The sequence below is a fragment of the Phodopus roborovskii genome, unplaced genomic scaffold, assembly GCF_943737965.1.
Source record: "Phodopus roborovskii unplaced genomic scaffold, PHOROB, whole genome shotgun sequence".
NCBI lineage: Eukaryota > Metazoa > Chordata > Mammalia > Rodentia > Cricetidae > Phodopus > Phodopus roborovskii.
The window spans coordinates 24,245,522-24,269,275 of record NW_026126540.1 but is presented as its reverse complement, the minus strand read 5'-3'; the positions used below and the strand labels follow the sequence as shown (position 1 = coordinate 24,269,275).

General features: G+C 45.8%; 1 protein-coding gene and 1 pseudogene across 1 annotated transcript; one reads left to right on the top strand and one right to left on the bottom strand.

The window, feature by feature from the left end:
- Positions 1 to 1,629: 1,629 nt before the first annotated feature.
- On the bottom strand, positions 1,630 to 13,974 carry Pglyrp4 (peptidoglycan recognition protein 4). The gene is made up of 7 exons (XM_051199166.1): positions 13,887 to 13,974; positions 13,058 to 13,256; positions 11,226 to 11,344; positions 8,964 to 9,116; positions 7,580 to 7,778; positions 3,492 to 3,610; positions 1,630 to 2,321 (listed from the first exon to the last, which is right to left on the bottom strand). Exons 1-7 carry the CDS (start codon positions 13,972 to 13,974, stop codon positions 2,143 to 2,145), a joined length of 1,056 nt encoding a protein of 351 aa, XP_051055123.1. The 3' UTR covers positions 1,630 to 2,142.
- A 7,331-nt stretch (positions 13,975 to 21,305) lies between these two features.
- Positions 21,306 to 22,066, top strand: LOC127232930 (40S ribosomal protein S2-like; annotated as a pseudogene).
- The last annotated feature ends 1,688 nt before the right edge of the window (positions 22,067 to 23,754 follow it).

Here is a 23,754-nt window from a genome sequence, read left to right as displayed (position 1 = left end):
AAAACTACAGTAACAACAAAGCAACAGCTGAAGTCTCACCATGTGCCAGACACTAGTTGTAACACTTTACACAGGGTGGTATTGTAAGTCCCACAACCTATGAATGTATAATGCTGTTATCCCTAGAGCAGATGTTCAGGGAAGAGCTAAGAAACAGAAAGTACCTTCTCTACTGCAAGTATACAGAAGAGAAATTCTGTCTATAGGGCCTAGAAATTGACACTAAAATGGCAGTCATCTAACAATCACTAACTTATTTTAATTAGATGGTATATGAAGGAATAATTTTTTATTATTTCTTTTCTTATTTTACATATCTATCCCAGTTCCCTCTCCTTCCCTCTCTCTCTCCCTCCTTCCCATACCTCCGACTATCCTCCCATTCCCCCCTCCATTCCACAGGGAGGGTGATGCCTTCTAGGAGGGATCAACAAAATCTGTCAAGTTATTTGGAGTAGGGACTAGGCCCTCCCTCCTGCCTCTAGGTTAGGGCAATATCCCACCAAGGGGAATGTGCTCTCAAAGGCCTTTCGTGCACTAGGGATACATCCTGGTTCCACTGTCAGAGGTCCCTTAGACTACCCAGGCCATGAAGGAATAATTTTAAATAGCATGAATGCATGAAAAATGTCAACAGCTCAGTCCTACAATTATTTTCATATGAATCAAGGAAGAACTTAGATGTAGATGGTGAGAGGAAGGGAAAGAGACTAGTCCCACTCCCAGAAAGGTGGGAATCTTGCCTCCTGCTTCCCCAAGAACAACATCATTTTGCCTCAGCACTGGGAGTCTGTTCAGCTCCATCTTATATTTCCAGAGAAGAGGAGAGGTTGGATCACATGAACCTGTCCTGAGTCTCCACAGTGGAGGGTCCATGGCTGTCAGGATGCTTGGGAAAGAGTATCTGGGATTCTCTGGTCTGGAGCCTGTCCTGTTGAAGGAGACAAGAGGAAACCCCAAATCTGACCATGCTGCTCTGCCCCTGGAGACTAGGGAGAACCTGGCACTCTTGACACAATTGACCTGATAACAAACACAGACAAGGGAATGGATTCCATTGGCTGTTGGAAAAAAAGTACAAAACTTCTGCCTTAAAGTATGTGCTTCAAGACAAGGAATGTAGTTCAGTGTGTAGCCTGGGTGAGGCCCAAGGTTCGGTCCCCAGCAAAAATGAGAAGACAGGGGACAAAGACAGAAAGTTCTTGTATTTATTTTTATTACAATAAGAACAACTGAAGCATATAAAACAGGACAAAACTTCAGCAAGACAATCTCTACATTATATTCCTTTTATTCATCTCTTCTGTTTCACTCTCCCTTTCACTTTGCAGAATAACAACACCTCATGAGTTTCCAATTAACATAACAAAGAATGAGGGTAGTGAGGGTTGTGGAGCACCAGGGTCAGTGCAGCAGGACCCAGCAGGCCAGGGTACTGGGCAACAAGTATTGGCACAGGTCTGCCTTGGCCTTGGAGAAACATGTATGTGGTCCTGGCATTCAGGGTGCCCTGTGGATACAACGGCACAGGACTCTAGAGACAAGGCATCTGTTATGGACAAGTCACCACAGGCAGCTCCGAGTCCCCAACCACGAAGTTCCAGTGCAGAGAACAGTAAGAGGATGCAGTGCTGGACAGCAGGACAGCAGGACAAGGGGGTGATGCGACTAATATTTAGACACAGATCACAGAGCTGACATAGGCTGCCTGGTGGTGAAGCAGGCAACCTACATGCTTAAATAGGGGGAGAATTCACATATGTACAGGTGGATATGTGAGCAGAGAAATAGAGAACACCCTACCTGGGCTGTGGATGAGCACTGGAAACTGCCAGACAAACCACAGGTGCCTGTGCACCAAGCAGAAGGGCAGATGACTAGGGATACAGATGTAGGACAAGAACCAGCCCATTACCTCGCCTGGCTGAGAAGACAAGTGCCCAGGAGGGAAGATTCAGGACCATACATAATTAACTTGGGGGACAGTGGTGGGTGCCACCAGGAGAAGATATGGTCATCCCAATCTGGGAAATGAACAAGGTAAAACTTTGAAATGAGAGAACAGATGCCAGTCCAGGGTAGGAGCTAAGAACAGACACCCAGCAGGAGGCAGAGCATCCTCAGATGGGACTGGGCACTCCCTCAGTGCTTAAAGTGAGGCCACGTCTTAATAATGTTATACAATGCCTGTCCAGGGGACAGAGTATTGGACACATCACTGTGACCCATTAGCAGGTAGTCAGGAGTCAGATACCCCTTGTCCACAGCACACTGGATCAGGTCCTGGGCTGCTTCCAGTGCAGCTTCATTGGGTGAGGAACCTGCAAAACACAGCCAGACCACTGTTTGTAGGATCCTAGGGTGCCCAGCCCAGGCCAGAACATGGTCTAAAAGACACCCAGCCCACCACTAAACTAGCATATTTGACTGTTGGCAGTCACTCTTCAGAAAGACAGAATGCCAGATCAAGATTCCATATGTCTCCGCCCCAGAGTTTTTCTGACTCTGAATTGCTGGTCCTGGAATTATAAATACAGATCTGAAGAACTCTGAAGGTTTTCCTACTGCAGAAAGGTGTCCTGATAGTTCTCTGGTGAGGACATTTTAGTCCCTTAAGGAGCATTTGGCAATGCCTAGACATATTCTTGGTTGACAAATCTGAAGAAGAAAGGACACTTACTTCTGAGCTGGGAGAAGGGATGACAGTGCCAGCCACCCTCCAAAGCACAGATGGGTCTGTGACAATGAGTTACCTCCTCCAGAATGTCAGAGCGGTGAGGCTTACAGGCCTTCCCCACAATTCGGTACTCAGCATCTTCTTGCCTGCCCTTACTGCCCATCTAATGCTCATTTTTAAACCAGCCAGAATGAGTAGCAGTGACAATACCTCACCTTTCCAGAGATTCAACAACAGTACCCTAGCTCTAGGTCAGGAGCTCTGAGTACAGTCAAGGTAAATCCCCAAATACCAGCCTTATGTGTAAAAGGCTGAGCCATCTAGAGCTGTTACAATGAGAACCAAAATAGGACAGGTTACAAAGAGGAACTCAAATTACTCACAAAGGCATTCATTCTTCCCTTGCTTCACTCATTCATTGTAGCAGAGAAAGGGTGGATGGAGGGAAGAGGTAAGGGAGGGATGGAGGGAGGGAAGGAGGGAGAAAGGGGGAGGGAGGGAGGAAGGGAGGGAGGGAGAAAGGGGGAGGGAGGGAGGAAGGGAGGGAGGGAGAAAGGGGGAGGGAGGGAGGAAGGGAGGGAGGGAGGGAGGGAGAGGGAGGGAGGGAAAGAGGAGAGAGATTTGTCTGTGTGCAATTTTAGAGTACCTATTCTCTCTGGGATCTGAGCTTCACCTCCAGCCACACTCATATAAATACAAAGCTTCAGTATATGATGCTGTAAATGATGCCTGAGTCTGATGTCTTTCTTGTCCAAATCAGACACTGTCCCCAAACATCACACGAGGATCATAACTACCCAAAGCTTCCACTTACCCGTGAAGATGCCCATGAAGGTGATGCTCAAAGCAATGTCATTGTATCCATCTGTGTGGGAGCCTTGGCTATTCCAGCCCACTCCTTCATAAACACCACCATCCTGGCCCACGAGGAAGCTGGAGGAGGAAGCCCACGGGAGAGATGGAGATTAGCAAGAAAGAGAAGCATTTTGGGATTGACACTCACCTTCCTTCATCAGTTCAGTCATTTCTTTTTTATTAATTTTTATTAATTATTTTACATACTACTACCAGTTCCCTCTCCCTCCCATCCTCCTATTCCTCCCACCATCTCCCCATCCCAATCCCCATGCACTCCCCAGAGTTGGCGAGGCCTCCTATGGGGGGGTCATCAAAGTCTGTCACATCATTTGGGGCAGGGCCTAGACCCTCCCCCATGTATCTCGGCTGAGAGAGTGTCCCTCCATAGGGAATGGACTCCCAAAGCCCATTAATGCACTAGAGATAAATACTGGTTCCACTGCCAGAGGCCCCATAGACTGCCTAAGCCCCCCAACTGACACCCACGTTCAAAGGACCTGGTCCAGTTCTATGCTGGTTCCCCAGCTGTCACACTGGAGTTCATGAGCTCCCACTTGCTCAGGTCAGCTGTTTCTATGGATTTCCCCAGCATCATCTTGACCCCTTTGCTTATCACTCCTCCCTCTCTGCAACTGGATTCCAAGAGTTAGCTCAGTGCTTAGCTGTGGGTGTCTGCTTCTGCTTCCATCAGCTACTGGGTGAAGGCTCTAGGATGGCATATAAGGTAGTCATCAATCTCATTATAGGGGAAGGGCATTTAAGGTAGCCTCTCCACTATTGCTTACATTCTTAGTTGGGGTCATTCTTATGGATCACTGGCGATTTCCCTAGTGCCAGGTTTCTCATTAAGCCTGTAACAGCTCCCTCTATCAAGGTATTGTTCTTTACTATAAGGCCAAGTTACAGAACAAGAAAGAGTCTTTTGTGAGTGGTATGCTAACGAAAGCATCTAGAGGAGTGGGGCTCTAGAGGGACCCAGACTTAAAACATTTACAGATTTCCACGGGGGTAACCTGTCACAGTAGCTGCTTTTAGAACATAAGCGACTTGGCCACTCACCCCCCTGGTTTCCCAAATGTCTAACCACTAGTTTCCATGAAGTTGAACCTGTCGACCTTTCTTCATTCTCCAGACACCCTCTTCTCTTGACTTTCTCTGTGTGATGGTCCACTCACCCTCATGTCTAAAAGATTGGCCTCTGTGCTCACTCTCCTCAAGTGTGTGCTCCTCGAGTGTGTACTTCTTGGGGTGCATCCTATGCCTCTTCCTCCTGATTCTTCACACTCTCAGAATTAACCTATCCGTTTCCATGACTTCTTCAATATCCATGAAAATGCACAACCCACAGTTGGAGCCACCTCCCACCTGCTCTTCTCTGGGATAGCACTGCAGAAAACATTACCATCCCCTGGCTCCAATCCCAGGCCTCAGCCCACTTGCTCCATCCACTTGCCAGCCAAGACTTGTTGGTATCTCCCAGACACCTCCCTGACATAGTCCTGCGCCTTAGTCATTAGTCACTCATTTTCACGAACTCTTAAGTGCCTCCACATCTCCCTGTGACATATGTACACTTTTACCCCTGTCAACATCTTGTCTTGCCTGAATTGCCACATCATCAAATCTCACTGCCTTTGGCTTCACCCTCATTAATCTGTTTCCAAGGCATCATCCCAGGCATTTTTCTAAAGTACAAATCTTACCGTGTAATATCCTGCACTCAGACTTTTGCACAGAACCCAGACTCCCCAGTTAAAGATACATCATTCTTCAGGACATGGCTCTCCCGCCTCCCAACGTCACCTCTCACCACATCCAATATTGGCATTTATGTGATCATAAGCAACTTCCTCTGAGACACTATTCTTGCACAGGAATCCAGGCCTTTGCCTGCGTTTTGAAACACTCTTGATGCTTCCTCCTCTAGTTTGTGCCCACTCCCTTCTTGGACTCCAGCTACCAAGTTACTCTCTGAAAAAGGAGTTCTTCACTCTGGCTGCTGCTTCCTGCTCATCCTTCATGTGTCCTTCATAGGAATACTTGATTCACTTTGCTGAGACTTGCTTTGTAAGCTCCTTCCCCCTCACTGAAGTCTTAGCTCCAGGAGGGGAAGGGCCACCTGTGCTCCTGCCGGAAGCATCCCCAGAGCACAGCCTAGAGCTGTGATGTGGGAGAAGTGAGTGTTTGGTCAGACCCTCTCCAGAATGATGACAGGATGCACAATACAATTAGGAAGCCTGGGAAAAGGTAGCTGCCTTCTGGAGCCTGAGTAGGAAACAGAAACTTCCATCCTCAGTGTGAGATTTCCAGATTTGTATTTGGTATTGCATTGATAATTTGGTAATTGATAATTTGATAGTTGCACCTCCATTGCAGTTAAGAACACCATCAGACTTTCCTGAGTGGCGAAACCTAGCAATTTTCTGGTAGGTTCTTACAGATGACTAGACGTAATATTTTCTCCCATGTTTAAAGAGCTTCGTTAGAATGGAGACCAAGAAGAGAATCAGTGGCCTTAGTAGAATGAAGCAAGTGACAAATCCAACTGAGACAAGCACATTGCACACTGGTGCCGGCAGGAACAGCCAAGACTAAAATACAGTCCCAGAAGCTAATCCATGAATGTCCCTAAGATAGTGGCTCTTGAATTCCTGAAATCCAGTTGCAGAGAGGGAGGAGTGATAAGAAAAGGGGTCAAGACCAGGCTACAGAAACCCACAGAGACAGTTGACCTGAACAAGGGGGAGCTCATGGACCCCCAGACTGATAGCTGAGAAACCAACATTGGACCAACTCAGATCCCTGAACATGGGTCTCAGTTAGAAAGCCTGAGCAGTCTAAGGGACCTCTGAAAGTGGAACAAGGATGTATCCCCTGGTGCAATAAAGGACTTTGGGAGCACATTCCCCATGGAGAGATACTCCCTTAGCCTAGAGGCAGGAGGGAGGGCCTAGACCCTACTCCAAATGACTTGACAGATTTTGATGATCCCTCCTGGAAGGCATCACCCTCCCTGTGGAGTGGAGGAGGAATGGGATGGGATGGCGGTTGGGGGCATGGGAGGGAGGGAGAGGGAACTGGGATCAATATGTAAAATAAGAAAAATTATATATATGCATATATATATTAAAATAGTGACACTTTTTATTAGTACAAACACACCATATGAATCAGTGGTGGCTTATCCTTAGTTTGATTGTGATGAGAAATGAGCAAGGTATTCCTTCAAGCTCTAGAAACATCCTCTGGTGCCATTGCCTGCTTTGTGGGACATTTTGTTTTCTGTGTGGGCTAGTCTTAAGTTACTGCCTTTTAATATACGTATCCTTGACCAACAAAACTCAGTCATAGAATTTTGACATTCATTTTGATTATAATAAATGAGAGGGAATGAGGGAAGAAGATAGGAGGAGAAAAAGAAAAGTACAAAGAGAAAGACAGACACAGAAGGAGGATGAGGGAAGTAATGGAGGAGGAGGGAAAACTGTCCTTCCTCTAGGTAACACATTCACCCAGTCTCTCCATGCAGAAAAGTCTCTCTCTCCCTCTCTCTCTCTCTTTCTCTCCCTCCCTCCCTCCCTACCTCCTTCCCTCCCTCTCTCCCTCTTTCTCTGATTGTTCTGAGTCTTAGATGTGAAGGACCACCACAATAACACTGCAAGCCAAGCAGAGGGCGACGCCTGGGCCACAGTGTAATGAGAAGCGTTTGCATGGAAACAGTGGGTCTGGGGTGATCTCCTCCAAAGACTTCGGTCTCTCACACTGTGCCTTCCTCTAATATCTCTTCAGAAGCCTGGGAATCCACAATATCCATAGATTGCCTTTAGTAGACACACATTTTGAGGACATGCTTAGAGCTGTGACTGCCCCTTACCTGTCTCTTAAATAAGAGCACCCTAGAGCGGCTAAAAGCCAATGTAAGTACCTGTAGGTCATTCATGTGGTGAATACTCAGTCAAAATTAGCTCCCTTTCTCCTCCTGTTGAGAGATTCCCGTTCTCTGGCCAAAGGAAAACAGCCCCACCCATCCTTGGGATCACTTACTTATACCCAATGTCACACTCATTTAGCCTGTCCAAGAAGAAGGACTGGAGATCTCGGACCAGCAGGCGGCACTCATCCGGCTGGCTGCAGGTTCTCCCAGCAGAATGAAGGATGATGGCATACTTTGCAGGGAGAGTCATCTTGGAGCAGTGGGAGTTTCTTGCCCCCCAAGCAGACCGTGGGACAATGTGGGGGCAAGCTGTTGTGGGACAAAACAAGAAAAACAAATGATAACTCGTAAAGGATTCATTTTACCACACCGTGCCAACCACGTGACAACTGAAGGCTGCTGTGATCCTCAGCATGCTAAGATCTCCCAGCCAACCTCAAAGCCCCTCCCAGTTCTGACTGTGGTGCTCTGGAGTGAACTGATCCAAGCAGCAAACACAGACGCTTTATCCTGGAAGTATGCGTGATGGACACTTAAAATCCATAAGGTTCTGCCTGTATAAAGCAATCCTCAATGTGGATGCAAGGCAGCAACTTTGAGGTAGGGGGCAAGCTGACCCAGGGCTCATAAGGACAAGTTTCTTCAAACTTCATTAAGCCCAAGAAAAGGCCAATAGTTCTTTCTGGTTTTATCTCAAAAGCTTCAGGAAGTCCTTGATACTAATCAGGTTCACCAGGCCTTTCCTGGCCCCATGCACTCAAGCAGTAAGGAATACTGAGACTCTGAGACCAGCAGAGCCGCCTGGGAGAAGCTGACACTGGCTGGGCTGCCTGAAGAAGACACCCTTCCTTCAACTCGTTGAACTACCTGCAGATTGTACAATGAGTTCCAGCTGACAGAGTAGCCACTCAGGCTGGGGTGGACTTTTGATGATGAAGCTCTCATCCAAACTCCTGTAATTAACCCCAATAAAACTCACTGGTGATTCACCAGAAAAAGAAAAAGAAAGAAAAGTATTGGTTTGGGTCTAGAGATGTGGCTCAGGGGTTAAGAGCACCTGTTGCTCTTGCAGAGGACAAGGTTCCGTTGCCAACACTCACCGTTGCCAACATAATGGTTCATTGTCACCTGAAATTCCACTTCCAGAGGATCTGATGACCTCTTCTGTCTTCCCTGGGCACCAGGCTCACATATGGTACACACACACACACACACACACACACACACACACACACACACACAATGTATGTATATATGTTCATGCAAAACACTCATACACATCAAACAATAAAAATTTAAAAAATCTAAAAACACATTGATTTTGACGTTGCTGCTCGTTAAGCTGAAACAGCATCTGACTTGCCAGAACCAGCATTTTAGACAGCTGGTGACCACATGTGAGCAAAGCCTGAAGAGGTTGCTCCTTATGACGTTTAAGAATGCTACCATCCTAGTATGGAGGGCTAGAAAAACCAGAAAGGGAGAGGGTCTCACCTCTCTTCTGTCTCCCATTCTGGGGAGGGACCAGGCAGTTTTCGCTTTTCACAAGAAGTGGCTGGATGTACCTGGGTGACAAGTGGCCCTTCTTCACAGCATGGGAAATCAGGCCCTTCAGAGCTGACAGAGCAACAGGGCTGGGACTGTGGCCTGGAAGAGAGTGATTTATAAGGAGCCCTGTCTGACGTAGTATCAGGGTACAGTGGGAAGAAGCTGAGGTGCCCCCAACAAACCTATACAGCTGCTAGAGAAACAATGGGGAAAAGATCCTCCATCAAGTCAGAGGGGTGAGCATCAAGGACCTGTGATTACAGAGCTCTGAGTGGCTCAGGTTGAAGCCCTTCGCAATGCTGTGCCAAGATTTCAAATAGCCACACTGCCCGTTCACAAGAGAGATTCAGGGTAGCTCTGCCCAGGAAGCTCCCACTATCGTCTTTCTCAGCAAAAAAAAAAAAAAAAAAAAAAAAAAAAAACCCTGAATCAAACGCTGTTAGCCATCCCCTCCCTTGTTCTTGAAAAGCATTTGGAATCTAAAAAAAACACATGCTTCAAATCCCAAACCAACAAATAAATCCATAAATTAAACAGGAATTCTGTGGGTACCACCCTCCTATTGGAAATAAAAATTCAGGCTCCTTCTGACTTCTTTCTCACAGTGGGTCTCTTTAGGCTTCTCTGAAACTTGGGCTTCGTACTGCAGTAATGGGAAGGATGGAATCTCCCTGAACTATTCCAAAGGGTATTGAGTAGGAAATGAGAACTAGCTATACAAAATAGATTAACAGAGCTGGGCAGTGGTGGTACACACCCTTAATCCCAGCACTTAGGAGGTATAGGCAGGAGGATCTCTGTGAGTTCAAGGCCAGCCCAGTTTACAAAGTGATTTCCAGGACAGCCAGGACTGTTTCACAGAGAAACCCAGGTCCAAAAAAAAAAAAAAAAATTGATTTAATTAATTAAAAGTGTGTGTGTGTGTGTGTGTGTGTGTGTATCAGCTCACAGTCTGGCTTTTTATAACCTATTCCCCCAGCAGAGATGCCTCACCCAGCCTTGATGAAGGGGGAGGAGCTTTGTTGATTCCCCTAGAAGGCCTGCCCCTTTCTGAATAGAGGAGGAGTGGATGGGGGGGGGGGGAGAAGAGGGAGGGGAAACTATGGTTGGGATATAAAATAAGTGGAAAAAAGAAAGGAAGGAAGAAAAAAGAAAGGAAGGAAGGGAGAGAGAGAAAAATCAGCTCACAGACAGACCCTGTTAGAATGCAGGGTGCAGGAAACTGGGATCAACTGGCTTGGAAGAAAATGGAAGGCCGTCGGGGACTATGATGTCCCAAGAGTAGCCCGATACAAAACAAAGTTCATGGGTCCTGCCCTGCTTTGAGATTTTTGTTTCATTTTGTTTTGCTTAGACTGTTTTTTTTTTTTTTTTAAAGAGAGAGCATGAAGTTGGATAGGTAAGAACGTAGAGATATCAGGGAGGAGACGGAGGAGGGGGAAAACATGGTCAAAATATACAGTATGGGGAAAAACTTAATGCAATTAACTGCCCCTTGAGCAGATCTAGGAGACAAACCTGTGGCCATATTTCCTGAATGTGCTCAATGAGGTGGGATGAGCCACCCTAAATTCAGACAGCACCATTCCATGGGATGGAATCCTGGGCCAAACACAGGAAAGGATATGGTGAGCAGCAATGTCGCCCTCCTGTTCCTGACAGTGGATGTCACTTCATGCCCCTGACATGACGTCTCCCTTCACACTGTGAGCTTAGACCCTTCCTTCCTTAAGCTGGTTTCATCTGGTTTTTGGTCACAGCCACAAGAAAAATACCTACTACAGAGGCATCAAGGTAGTTTTGTTTTGTTTTATTTTTTTAATGAATAGAACATCTATAAGTGAAAGATGGACAGAGGAGACACCTGGCCTACAGCTACAGACCCGTCAGTACTAGAGAAAAGATATGATAGTCACTAACAGAGGCAAAGCCTAAAGAAGAACAGAGCAAGGACCTGGCAAATAGAAGCCTGGGGAGAAGAGGGGGGCTCACCTAGAGAAGCCTGGGGGTCTGAAGAAGAAGTGTGGCAGAGCTAGAGAAAGAACCCAGAGCAGAAGGAAGAAGGGCATCTCATTGTTTGTGCTGGAAACCAATAGAGAAGAAAACGTCAAGAGAAACTGGCTTTGTGGAGTTGCCTGCGAGGGCAGCAGAGCCTGGAGAGGAAGCAGCAGGAGCTCTCAGAAGGACAGTCATCTGGGGCTCCATTACCTTTCTGGGCACCAAAGAAGGCAATGCCTAAGGACATGTTGTTATAGGCTTGATCGTGTGAGCCTTGGACATTCCAGCCGACACCTTCGTATACTCTGCCATCATCACCAACCAGGAAACTATGGGCAGGGAAACACAAGTTAATGACTGGCGCTGACACACATTCCTGGGAGACAAAACTACCTCCCAGACTCAGAAGGAAGAAGAGCTCAGGGCAGGTTCACTAAAAAGTATCTGCATGGATTCTCTGAGAAAAGAGAAAGACCAAATCCTACATCCTCATCTTTACCATTGAAAAGGACCCACACCCACACTGCCTCCTCCCTTCCTTTCCCAGACACCTAGTTTGTACATAAATCATCCCAAAGACTGGGAAGAAAGGGAGACCTGGAACATCTGCAGGAAGTACAGTTGACCTAGACACACAATATTAGTCTCCACGGACTCCATACATCCCTAAAGAGGCTCTCCTACCTCCCGCAGAAGGCACACTGCCCACATAACCTCCACACAGGCTGCTCACTCGTTTCTCCCTGCCAGGTAACTTCCTACACACACAGCATGTGAAACACGAACATGGTGGCAGGCAATGTGTTTGGGGAGGGATCCCAGAAGCCAGAGAGATGGAGCAGAGAAACAAAAAAACAAAAACAAAAAGAAAATCCAACAGCCTATGCCCCTGAGCTAGCTTGAGAACAAACACACAGCACTGGACCCTGGCTTCCACTCACCCACCACATCCTTCTGAAAAGTTTAGAACCATCCTTCAGAAGGGCTTGGCTGATGAAGTTATCCACCAACTCCTGTCCCCCAGGGGCCATTAACTCCTCCGAATCACAGAGGCCTTGGAGAAAGCCTGATGTGGGAAAGTGGAGATGCTGTGGGTACTTAAAGCCAGAAGCCATTACTATAACCATGGCCAGACTGTTTGTTGACAACTAGTCAAAGTCAGACAGGAGTCTCCTAGATTGGCTGGTGAGATCATAGCTGGGATGGTTGCCCCAGTGAGATAAGAGCCCATACCTGCAATGCAGCGGAGACCTCCTGAGACAAAGGTAGGTCTGCTAGTTTAGGATAGGTGACTGTACTTCTCTGTGTCACTGAGGAAATCAAACAATCTCCCTACCTTGAGGAAATGGTGGTTCTTGTTCTGCCCAGATCAGTCTAGAGGATGTTCAGATGCACTTCAGGAATAAAAGAAAGGGTTCTGTATACTGTGTATTGATGGGGGTGTCCTTCTGCGTATCTGTTTCTCTTACTGGTTGATGAATAAAATACCGTGTGGATAGTGGCCAGACAGGAAGGATAAGCAGATCTACCAGAGGAGGAGAATTCTGAATAGTGTAGATGGAGAGGAGTAATGATATGAACCCGGGAAGAGAGGATGCACTGTAAGGCGTTCTCCAGTAAGCCAAGACCATGTGGATATACAAAGATTAGTTGAAATGTGTTAATAATTATGACAGAGCTAGCCAATAAGAAGCCCTACCCACTGGCCAACAGTTTTATAATTAATATAAGTCTTGTGTGTTCATTTGGGGGCTCAAGGGCATTGGGTCCCTACCAGGACAAAGAACCTCTCATTACAGTATGTGAGACAAACCAAGAGTTTCCAGGCACATTTAAAGGAGTAGTTATGTCTTATGTGTCTCAGAGGTGTGTACTTCCCAGAAAATTATATCAGAATTTCTTGAAGACTTCCGAATACTGTGTTTATTACAAAATAGATAGAACCACAGCCAAGAAAATGAGGAAAATAGGTGGAAAAAACTGTAAGAACCTTAACAGAGAGCTTTGGCCTCATGCCTGAAGATCCAGACCCAGCCACTTACTTGTAGGCCACATCACACCAGCTGTTGTGGATGTGATAGGCCTGCAGTTCCTGAAGCTTCTGACCACAGACAGTCTGGTTGTGACACTCTAGTCCAGGGACATGGTGTATGACAAGGACATTCACTGGCCTGCTCAGCTTAGATTGGCAGCCAATTGCTTTTGCTCCCCATTCCTCACGAGAGACCATGATGAAATTATCTGTGAGGAGATGGCATGTCAATCAGTGCATCCAACACTTGCCACCTGAGCTGCACATGTTAGTCTGAATTTTGTCTGCCTGGGGCTAGTAAAGGTGCCCTCAGAGAGCTATCAGCAGGTAGTCAGATCTCCCTGCTCATTTCCATGTGTGCACCTCGCAGACTCTCTCACTCAAGGCAGCTGAACTGGCCAAGGACTCTGGATATTTTGCTTCTCCATCTCAGGAATCCCCACCATAAATGCACTGCATTAGGAAATATGTCCATGCTGCTGCTTACCCCCATCCAGTCTTCATACCCTCATTGTGCACTCTCTGGCTATTTCCTCTGTGACTTCCACTCTCCTTAAGGGATCATATCTCCTCCTCAGACAGTCTTTCTCTGTCCTTCATTCTTCAACCTGCTGAACTCAGGGATCGGGTCTTTGCCCTTCACTCTTTGACCCATTGAACTCAGGGTTTGGATCTTTACCCTGTTTCTCCTCTTTGATATCATCCTAGAAAATGCACTTAAGCTGCTGGGCAGAGCCCCTCTACAATCGATGCTATCCACCCTGTCACAGCTGGCTGTGCAGACCTGAGATGCATTTCTGACCACATGAGAACCTGGAAAGTTCGCTAAGCCTCCTCACCATCTCTGCTCAGTTTGCCTTTCTCCAGAAACTGGGAGATGTTGCCAAGCAGTTGCTGCAGCCCCTCTGACATCTGTTGATTTTGCATTTTTTCCCAGGAGGAAGCACCTGCAAAAGAACATTCCTGTTTTCATCTGTCTTCAAAGAGTTCCAAAACCCTTTGATAATAATGGGATAGCAGAGCTCCAGCCAGAAACAGCTGGCCCTCTCCACTGCCTCTCTGTCTCCCTGAGTCTCCTCCTCCAAAAAGCCCCTCTGGGCCAGCCAGGAAACAACTTCTACTAAGTGATAGCATGGTCTTCTCTAATACTCTTCAGGTAATCCCCCAGGATGACAGTACATTGCTACAGGTAGGGAGTCAGGCATATTGAACAATTTTATGAACCATATCTAAATATGCAATTGGCAAAAACACCCGGGAAATGTATTTGGGCACCTCAAAACCCCAATGGTCTCTTTTGTGTACATTTTGTGTATTAGATGCAATAAGAATAAATAGTTAGATAATTGCCTTTTGTGAGTCAGGCCAGTTCCTGCTCAGTGCTGGGGCATCAGTCAACCCCATGCCCCCACTTGAAGGACTGTGAGGACGTCACCGGGCACTGGTTTACATTATTGCTCAAAAGGAACATAGTTTTGTTGACAGGCACAAATCTAAGTTAGCTAAAATGGTGGTTGGCATATTATTGACACAGATATAACCATTGATCCCTCTTATTGGTTCTTACTGGCAAGTGCTAAGTCAGTCATGTGTATTACTTCACTGAATCCTCTATTTAAGAGGGAAGCAACCTTTTCTCGGTCTTCAGATGGAAAAACTTAAGATTTAAAGAATTTAACCATTTATTGCAAACTATTAATTAGGGCAGCCTCAGGTCTATAGATGCCATAAAGCTCTTCTTACATACCAGGGAAGAGCATGCATTTAGTCCAGAGAAAAAAAACTTACCCCATACTGGGAGAACCAGGGTAGAGATGATAAGAAGCCAGGGAAGCATCCTCGGTAGGTCCCAGGACATTGACACAAAGGATGAGCAGCAACCCTAGGAGAGACACTGACAGTTGACATGACTATGCCAGCTGCCAATGACATGCCACCTGTCTACCTACTGGCTTTCAGTGGGCCTCCTGAGGGATAGCACCTAGCTGTGGCTCCTCTGAGTGCCATGTACACAGCTGGTGCACAATATCGTAGAACAGACACCTAGCAACTCTATTTACTCCTGCCTACTGTGTGTGGTTTATTTAGATACTTGCCAGTAAGTCTTAAATATTCTCCCCACCCCTGCATTCTGTATAAACAGGAACAAAATCTAAAACTTGCCTATGAAACTCAAACTCCCATGGAGAGGTGTAATGCAGACATTCCCTTTCTAGCTAGGGATAAGAGCATTGAGGTACATGGGATGTAGGAGTAGGAAGAGACTGAATCTGGCTGTGGGGCAGAGGACACTTGACTTTATGACTGGTTTGGTAGAGTCTAGTCCCTTCTGGAGATGGTTTAAAGATCTCACTCAAACATAAACAACTGAAACTGGGGGATGGCTCCGTTGCTAAAGTGTTTGCCATGCAAGAACATAGGAGTCTGAAATCTCCAGCAGCAGTGTCAAATATATATGTTGAGTGTGAGTGTGGCTGGGCAAGTGTGTAATTCCAGTACTGGGAGGTGGAGCCAGGCAGATCCCTGGAGCTCACTGTGCTTCCAGCCTTGCCAAATCCATGAGCTCATCCACTAGGAGACCCTGTCTCATAAAGTAAGGTGGAAAGCAGTTGTTGTCAAAGACCCAACATGGAGCCCTAATTTCCACGTGCATACACACAGGTATACTCACAGGACATGTGCACAAGCACACACACAAGAAGGGGAGGCGAGGGAGAGAGGGTACACATACTATCTACACACCACCATGTTCTCACACTGCGCAAAGTAGAATTACCTGGGCACCCTGTGCTATTCCAGCCCAGCAGATCAGAGTACAGCCAGCTCACCACACGTTGTCGCGTGGTTCCCTCCTCCAGCCGTGGTTCCCAGGTCTTGTACCTCCTCTAGCAGGTGTCTCTTCCTGCTTTCCCTGGCTCTAGAGAGCACCCAGTCCCTAAGAATGGAGCACTCGGGCTCTTGCTTCCTCAAAACAGGAAGCGAGGGACCCCCAAAAAAGATGGAGGCCAGAGGCCAGAGACTGAGTCAACTCAGTTCAGAGCTCCAAAAGAAACTCAGGTGAGACCAGATGGGTTGAGACTACAGAGAACCGCCCTGTGAATAATCCCAGCTTCCTCCTCCCTGGGAAAGGGCCCAATTGCCACATCCTCCTTGACCTCTTTCTTCATCTCAGCCTTCCATAGGCCCAACCAACTGGGGCCTGCTTGCATAGAAGCTGTTTCTGACATCAATGAACTCCTTGCCAGTAGCAATCTGCTCCACAGTTCTGAAGGCTATCGATTAAAGTCTCCAGACACCTTCCTACCAAGGTCACCAACAGAGGCAGGATGGGAGGAAAGAGAAATAAAAAGCCACCTTTCCAGGAGGAAGTCCACTGTGCCTAATTCTGACCCTGTGCCTGTGTATGCATCACCTGCCCTCCCGCTACACCCACCATCAAATCACTATGACAGTCCTCACCCACTTCTGGCCCGGGGCCTCATTAAGTCATCTCTGAGCAGGTTTCAAGGTCTGAAGCCTGGTCATTCAGAGCCGTGGATCCTCACAGAGGAAGTTCCACATGACAGTGAGACTTTGGCATCTTCACAGGGGATACACAGCCTCTCAACTCCCAGCAGGCAGGCCAGTCTTCAAAGACCCTTCAGGAAATGGCCTTATGCAGAAAGATTGTCCTATGAAAAACTTCCTGGAAAGTGTCACAGTAGCACTGAAGGCCCACCAAGGAAAAGCTGTTGCCTCCTAGAAGAAAAGAATAGTGTTCAAAGTGGAGACATGCCATTGTATCCTACACTTAAGAGTCAATCCAGTCGGGCAGATCAATCACCCCTCACAAAAGCGGGTTCACCTTAAGCTATGCTAAGGAGACAGCAGGGACCATTATGCCCTTAGTGAGATAGCACCCTGTCCTTCCCAGATGATCTGCCCCCTAGTGCAATTCCATACAAGCTGCCATCAGGCTGTTAATTTTGCCTTCTTGACTCAGAGAAGCACAGCTTTTCCTTTCTCTTCTTTATTGTCTCTTTTATTAGGATGTTGGTTGAAGCCTAATTATGCTTTCTACAGTATTTTGGGCCTTTGTACTCTTTCCCTAATGTTCCCGTCTCTACCATGCGGCTGCTTGTCCACCATGTTGCTTAGCTCCATATTAACTTAGCTCATGGATTTTTCTTTTCTCTGCTTGATCTTCCTCCTCTGAGCAGCTGCCAATATTTATAGCTTGTCTGTCCTGGATTTTTTCTTTTAAACTCTGTATAAAATTGCCACTGCTTGCCCTGTTGAGTCCATACTAGAATTATGGGGTTTTTTTGTTTGTTTGTTTGTTTTTTTGGTTGGTTGGTTGGTTGGTTGGTTGGTTGGTTTTTTTGAGATGGGGTGTCTACATAGCTTTGGAGCCTGTCCTGTAACTCTCTCTGTAGAGCAAGCTGGCCTCAAACTCACAAAGATCTGTCTCTGCCTCCCGAGTGCTGGGATCAAAGGCACCACCATCCGGCTAGAATTACATTTTTAATGAGGCTGAAAGTCACAAGAGGGACCTCTACTTCCCTGGTAACAAAGGGGCCCCTTGCTTATGTGCCAGGTTCACTTCACTGCCCTTCCATAGGCATGCACTCAGGCCCAGGATTGAGCCATTCAGTGAGTAGAGTACTGAGCTCAGCCAGGGCCAGGGTGAATAGGTCAGAGCCTGAAACTAAGGCAATGTAGCTCAAGAATTCCAATATGGTGGATCTGTAATGCTGGAAACACTGTTTTACAGTAGCTCAGAATGTGCATCCTAATCAGCAATAAAACCCTTAAAAATTAAGGCCTGACAACGTGCATTCAAGAGCACTGGGAGGAGTGAAGGGGTTTCTCTTGGCAGAAAACCAGGAGATAGAAAGCTCAAGAAGAAACTAAGCAATGGATGCCTTATAGTCAGGAAATGATCTCACCCTTCTAGATATCCACAAATATCTATGAGAGCATCAAGATGGAGGAACATGTGGTCAGGATTGACCCTGTGGGTTTACAGAGTCCCATCAACTCCCCTAATCCTCATCTCTCCCATGCCTCCATGAATCTGTCCTCTCCCACCACCACAGGACCCTTCTGGTGTTCTCCTACCTCTTTCATCACCGAAGAAGAAACTCTGCCTCATCGTGACTTCTTCCCAGAGGTCTACTCAACCCTAGTGTTGCCTCCAAGACCTTGCCTGTCTTTCACAGAGGTCATCACACATTGTAATCATAATTTCATGACAAAGCTTCCGAGCCTATCTCTTGCCCAGTCTTAGGACAGCAGAGCAAGCTTTAAAAGATGTGAAAGGAAGTCCAGGAAAGGAAAGCGAGCAGGCAGATGCCAGTCATGATTCAGGTAAGACAGCCCAAGGTAATGGTTCTCACAGATCACCTCAAGGAAACCTGGGCCTCCAAGTCCATTTGGGGGTTCATAAAGTCAAACCTGGGCCCCACTCAGCAGGAAGACCCCTGCAAACCAGTAAGACCCAGTTCCTCACCTTCCCCGGTTACTACTGGCCCTGAAAATACAAGGCAGTATGAAGTAGACCCAGCTCTGGGGAGGCAGGTAGGAGGCAGGGGTACCTGCTGGTCATGGGTCTGCACAGGATTGCCTTCAAACTCTTTACCCTAAGAATGTTTTTGATGGAACAAAGACAATTACTTGTTTTCTTAACTTTCAATCCTGGTTCTTGAAAGAAAACACCTTGGTCAATTTATGAGCTGAACCAGCCACATTTTTCATTCAACTGTTTTCTTCTCGAAAGGACAGAAAACTGGCAAATTGCATAATCCTCCTGTTTGACTTCATGACATACATTTCTTGAAAATGAACAACATGAGCTTTTAATTTCAAGGAAAACAATATAAAATTTGTCGGGATAGTGAAATTGATTCTCTCAAGCATAACCTAGCATTTGGGGGAGTTTCTGTTTGTAGCATGATCTGACATTTTCCCAACAGGTACATTTAGTGATGAGATCAGTGGTGGTGTTACAAATGTTTTATATGCACAACACATAAACACATCCACACATATGTAAACACACACATATAAACATGCCATAGATTGGGCAACAAAACATGTCATCATTTAGAACACATACATGAGTCAATAAACAAATATTTTCCAACTGACTAATATATTACAAAATCGCTACTAAATAAAAGACTCATTTGAGTTTTAGAATAATTGAGAGTACTCGATTGTAATGAAACTATGTACATTCATATGGTTTTAAATCTAAGAACTTACTACTTGGTAGTTATGGTATAGTATAATACCTATAAAGAATAATATCTATAACTATATTTAAAGTTACTGGTGTGTTCCTCTACCTTCCAACTGCTTATATGAGAAGATGAGTTTTTCTTCCCACCTTCAACCCAAGCAGAATATAATATAGCAATACGTTGAATGTAGAAATAAAAAAAAAAACTGTAACTTTCTTCCTCTGAGTCATATAGTTAAGAGGTTTGTGAACATTGTTTTAAAGACATAACTGAGATAGCTTTGTAAAATGAACAGTTACTTCCTTTTTAACAGGTTAGTATTAATGAGGTGTTTTTTGTTTTTCTTTTTTAGACAGAGTTTCTTTGTTTAGCCTTGCTAACCTAGAACTACCTCTGGCCTTAAACTCTGCCTCCTAGGTGTGGGGATTAAAATTGTGCACCACCACTGCCTGGTCAGTGTTAGTGGGTTCTTAATGCTACTTCAAACAAGTTGGTTGTTTTTCAAATTCTAATTCAGTAAGTATTTAGAAATATAACCCATAAAAGCTATTTGGGATACCCCATAATTCTCATAAACACAAAAGAATCCTAAAAACTAAATGTTTTAAAATCTGAAGACAGGGACTGGGGAAATGGCTCGGCAGATAAAAGTACTAGTTCTGTCAGCCTGATACCTCGAGAACTCAGGTTAAAAAGCTGAATATAGTGGCACACTTCTGTACTAGTAGCACTCCAACTGTGAGATAGGAGACAAAGATATCTCACTGCCCACCTAGCCAGGGATATGCAGCACAGCCACATAAAAACCAAAGGATACATACTGCCCCAACAAGTCCGAAGGTGAAAACTGCAATGTGTGCATGCGCGCGCGCGCACACACACACACACACACACACACACACACACACACACACACACACCACCACCACCACCACCACCACCTCCACCAACAACAACAACAAAAATGCCTGAGTTTTCATACCTGTCCTTCTGGCAGGTGTGGCCTGCACTTGGGCAGGGGATGTCCAGTGAGTTCGGGGTGAGGACACAGCAGTGGAGGTGGGCTGGTGTGGCCTGCACCTGAGCAGTCCTGACACTGCCTGAATGACCAGGAACCAGAGCTTGGAAAGCCCAGAGACCTAGGATAGAACCAAACAGGAATGGCAAAAAAACACACAAAACAAAACCAAAAAACGGCAATTAATTGATTCCTACTAATATTCTGTTATGCTTTTAGGGTGGTACCTAGCCCAGTCATTATCAGAGAAGCTTCATCCAGAAACTGGTGCAAAGACCCACAGTCAAACATTAGTCAGAGCCTGGGGAACCCGGCAGAAGAGGGAGGAAGGCGTGTAGGAGGCAGAGGAGCCCACAGCATCAACTAAGCAGGGCTCCTAGGGCTCAGAGACTGAAGCAGCAGTCACAGAGCCCACGTGGGTCTGCACTAGGTCCTCTGCAAATATGTTATGGTTGTTTAGTTTAGTGTTTCTGTGGGGCTCTTGACAGTAGAAGTGGGGGTATTTCTGACTCTTTTGCCTGTTCTTGGGACCCTTTTCCTTCCTACTGGCTTGCCTCATCCAGCCTTGGTATGAAGATTTGTGCCTAGTCTTATTGTAACTTGTTATGCTGTGTTTGGTTAATATCCTTGGAAGACTTGCTCTTTTCTGAAGGGAAACAGTAGAGAATCAGATAGGGGGGGACTGGGAGGAATGGAGGGAGGGGAAACTGAGGCCCAGATGTAATGTATGCGAGAAGAATTTTTTTAATGCTTAATCTGAATCCGCAAAGGGTATTAAAAAAAAAAACAACAAAAAGAACAATGAAGTTGGGAGAGAGAACGGAGAAGTAACTGGAATGAGGGTGGATTTGAGGGACACAAATCAAATTTGTACATATTAATATTAAATAGAATATTAAACATTGAAAAGAATTATCCTAAAACAACCTCTCCTACCTTAAATTTGCAAAACCAGAGCTTTCTTCTCCTCCTCCTCCTCCTCTTCCTCCTTGTCTTCTCACCAAATGACCAATAGGATGCCCCATGGCTTCCATGGAGGAGTTGATGGACGTCTTGGGGACGTGGTCCTGCTTGAGGACTTGGCACATGGAGGTAAAGCCAAAGACAAGGAGTGGATCCCTGTTACCAAGCTGTCATTCAAGGACAAGAAAATCGAGACCCTGGAAGAGTCCCTGTTCTCCACATGCATTAAGGAACCCAAGATTATTGTCTTTTTCCTGCGCACATCCCTAAAGGATGAGGTTCTAAAGGTCATGCCAGTGCAGAAGACTTGGGCTGGCCAGCGGACCGGGCTCAAGGCTTTTGTCGCTAGTGGGGACTGCAATGGTCATGTTGGTCTTGGTGTTAAGTGCTCAAAGGAAGTAGCCACTGACATTCGAGGGGCCATCATCTTGGCCAAGCTTTCCATTGTCCCTGTGTGGAGAAGATACTGAGGGAACAAGAGTTGAAAGCCCCACAGTGTTCCATGAAAGGTGACAGGTGGCTGTGACTTGTGTTAATATGTCTCATCCCAGCCCCCAGAGGCACTGGCATCATCTCTGCTCCTGTGCCCAAGAAGATACTGCTGATGACAGGTATTAATGACGTTCCACATCATCCAGTAGCTACACTGCCATCCCAGGCCACTCCAAGACTAACAGCTGCTTAACCCCCCGACCTCTGGCAAGAAACTGTGTCCACCAAGTCTCCATATCAGGAATTCATTGAGCATCTTGTGAAAACCCACAATAGAGTCTCCGTTCAGATGACACAGACTCCAGCTGTGGCTACCACATAAGGGGATTTATATAAGACAAATAAAGTGAATTACGGCTGAAAAAAAAAAAAAATTAAGAGTCCAAAAGAGTACCTAAGCTGTCATGCCCCAGATGGGCCATGAGGGGGCAGCAAATGCACTTTGATAGTCCTGATGATACTCTTCTACCCAAGCAGCAAGGATCTTCCCCACAGTCCAATTTCTCCATGACTCCTCTCCACTTCCTTGTCATCTTCCCTGCTGTCTCCTGTGTTGCACAACTTCTTAATTACAGAAAAATAACCTTCTAAACATAACCTTCTTCGTTGCATTTAGCAAACAAACGTTCATCAGTCTCTCTTACACAAAACTTATCTAGCAGATTAATAGAGCAGTGAGGGAGACAGACCAAAAGGCCAATAATTACAATGCTGCCTGCAGTGTGTTGCTTTGGGAAAGCCTATTATTTTCTACAAAGGGTTGTAGACTTCAAGGAGATTCCTGTAAAGTGGAGTCAGCCAGCAGAAGGGTGCCGAGATAGGACACTTCCGAGTCTTGAGATGGGAGCTAGAAGTTTAGTCAGAAGGGAAATTAGGACAATAGCTCATTCAACACCCAGGGGAGGTAGGAAGACTGGAAAACGATGGTCAGGGACAAGAAAAGGGATAGCACCTTTGTCAGCTTGGGAGGTCAAGTTTCCCAGCAAACAGATTCTGAGAAGGGATGTCCTGGTAAAAATGAGGTGAGTGTGAAGACCTGGGAAAGTTTCAGGGTGAGTTCGAAGTCAAGTGACTGAAGAGTTCTCCACATGGAGGCAGGAGCAGCCCAACGTGCAGCAGGGCTGGAGGTGGCCTTCGAGTGACTAGTTAGAAAACACTTGGTGTGGATAGAGCCTAGAGATTACAGGACAATGATCTGCAAAGTACTCCAGTCAAATGGGACCAAATCAATTGGGAACAGAAAGCAAGTAGGCATCGCTGTCCTACTATCTGACCAAATAGACCTCAAACTAAAACTAATCATAAGAGATAAAGGGACACTTCATTCTAATCAAGGGATCACTTAACCAGGAAGACATAAATATTCTAAATATACATGTACCAAACTCTGCGCACCCAATTTTGTAAAATTTTCTACTGAATTTATAGACACATATTAACATCGATCCAATAATAGTAGGTTATTTCAGTATCCCACTTTCTTTAATAGACCAGTCTGGGGGAAAATTAACAGAGAAACATCAGAATTTAGTTGGCACCTTATATCAAATTGACTTAACAGAAATCTACAGAATATTCCACCCAACGCCAGATACACATTCCACTCAGCAACACAAGGAAGCTCTTGAACCACATTCTAGAACTCAAAACAAGTCCTTACCAATTCAAAAAGATTAAAATCTCTCCTTGTATCCTATCTGACCACAGTGCAATAAAACAGCATTGGCAGCAAAAGGAGAGTCAATGAACCAAAGAGCTGGTTCCTGGAGAAGACAAACAAGACTGACAAATCTTTGGCCCAACTAACCAAGAGATGGAAAGCGAGGATCCAAACCGACAGATACAGAAATGAGTAGGGAAACATTACAACAGAAACCAAAGAAATTCCATTAATCTGGAAAATATAAAACAAATGGATGAGTTTCTAGGTTCAGACAAATCACCAAAATTAAAACAAGAAGAGTCAATAACCTAAACAGATTCATAGCAAATGAGGATATTAATAAAAAC

What these genes read in the sequence shown, in the direction of transcription:
- Pglyrp4 (XM_051199166.1), bottom strand. Translation starts at nt 13,974, where the DNA reads ATGCAAAATCAACAGATGTCAGAGGGGCTGCAGCAACTGCTTGGCAAC. An exon ending in CTTCTTTGGTGCCCAGAAAG is followed by an intron (nt 9,117 to 11,225) that starts GTAATGGAGCCC and finishes ACTCTCTTCCAG; the next exon opens with GCCACAGTCCCAGCCCTGTT. An exon ending in GAATGGGAGACAGAAGAGAG is followed by an intron (nt 7,779 to 8,963) that starts GTGAGACCCTCT and finishes GTCCCACAACAG; the next exon opens with CTTGCCCCCACATTGTCCCA.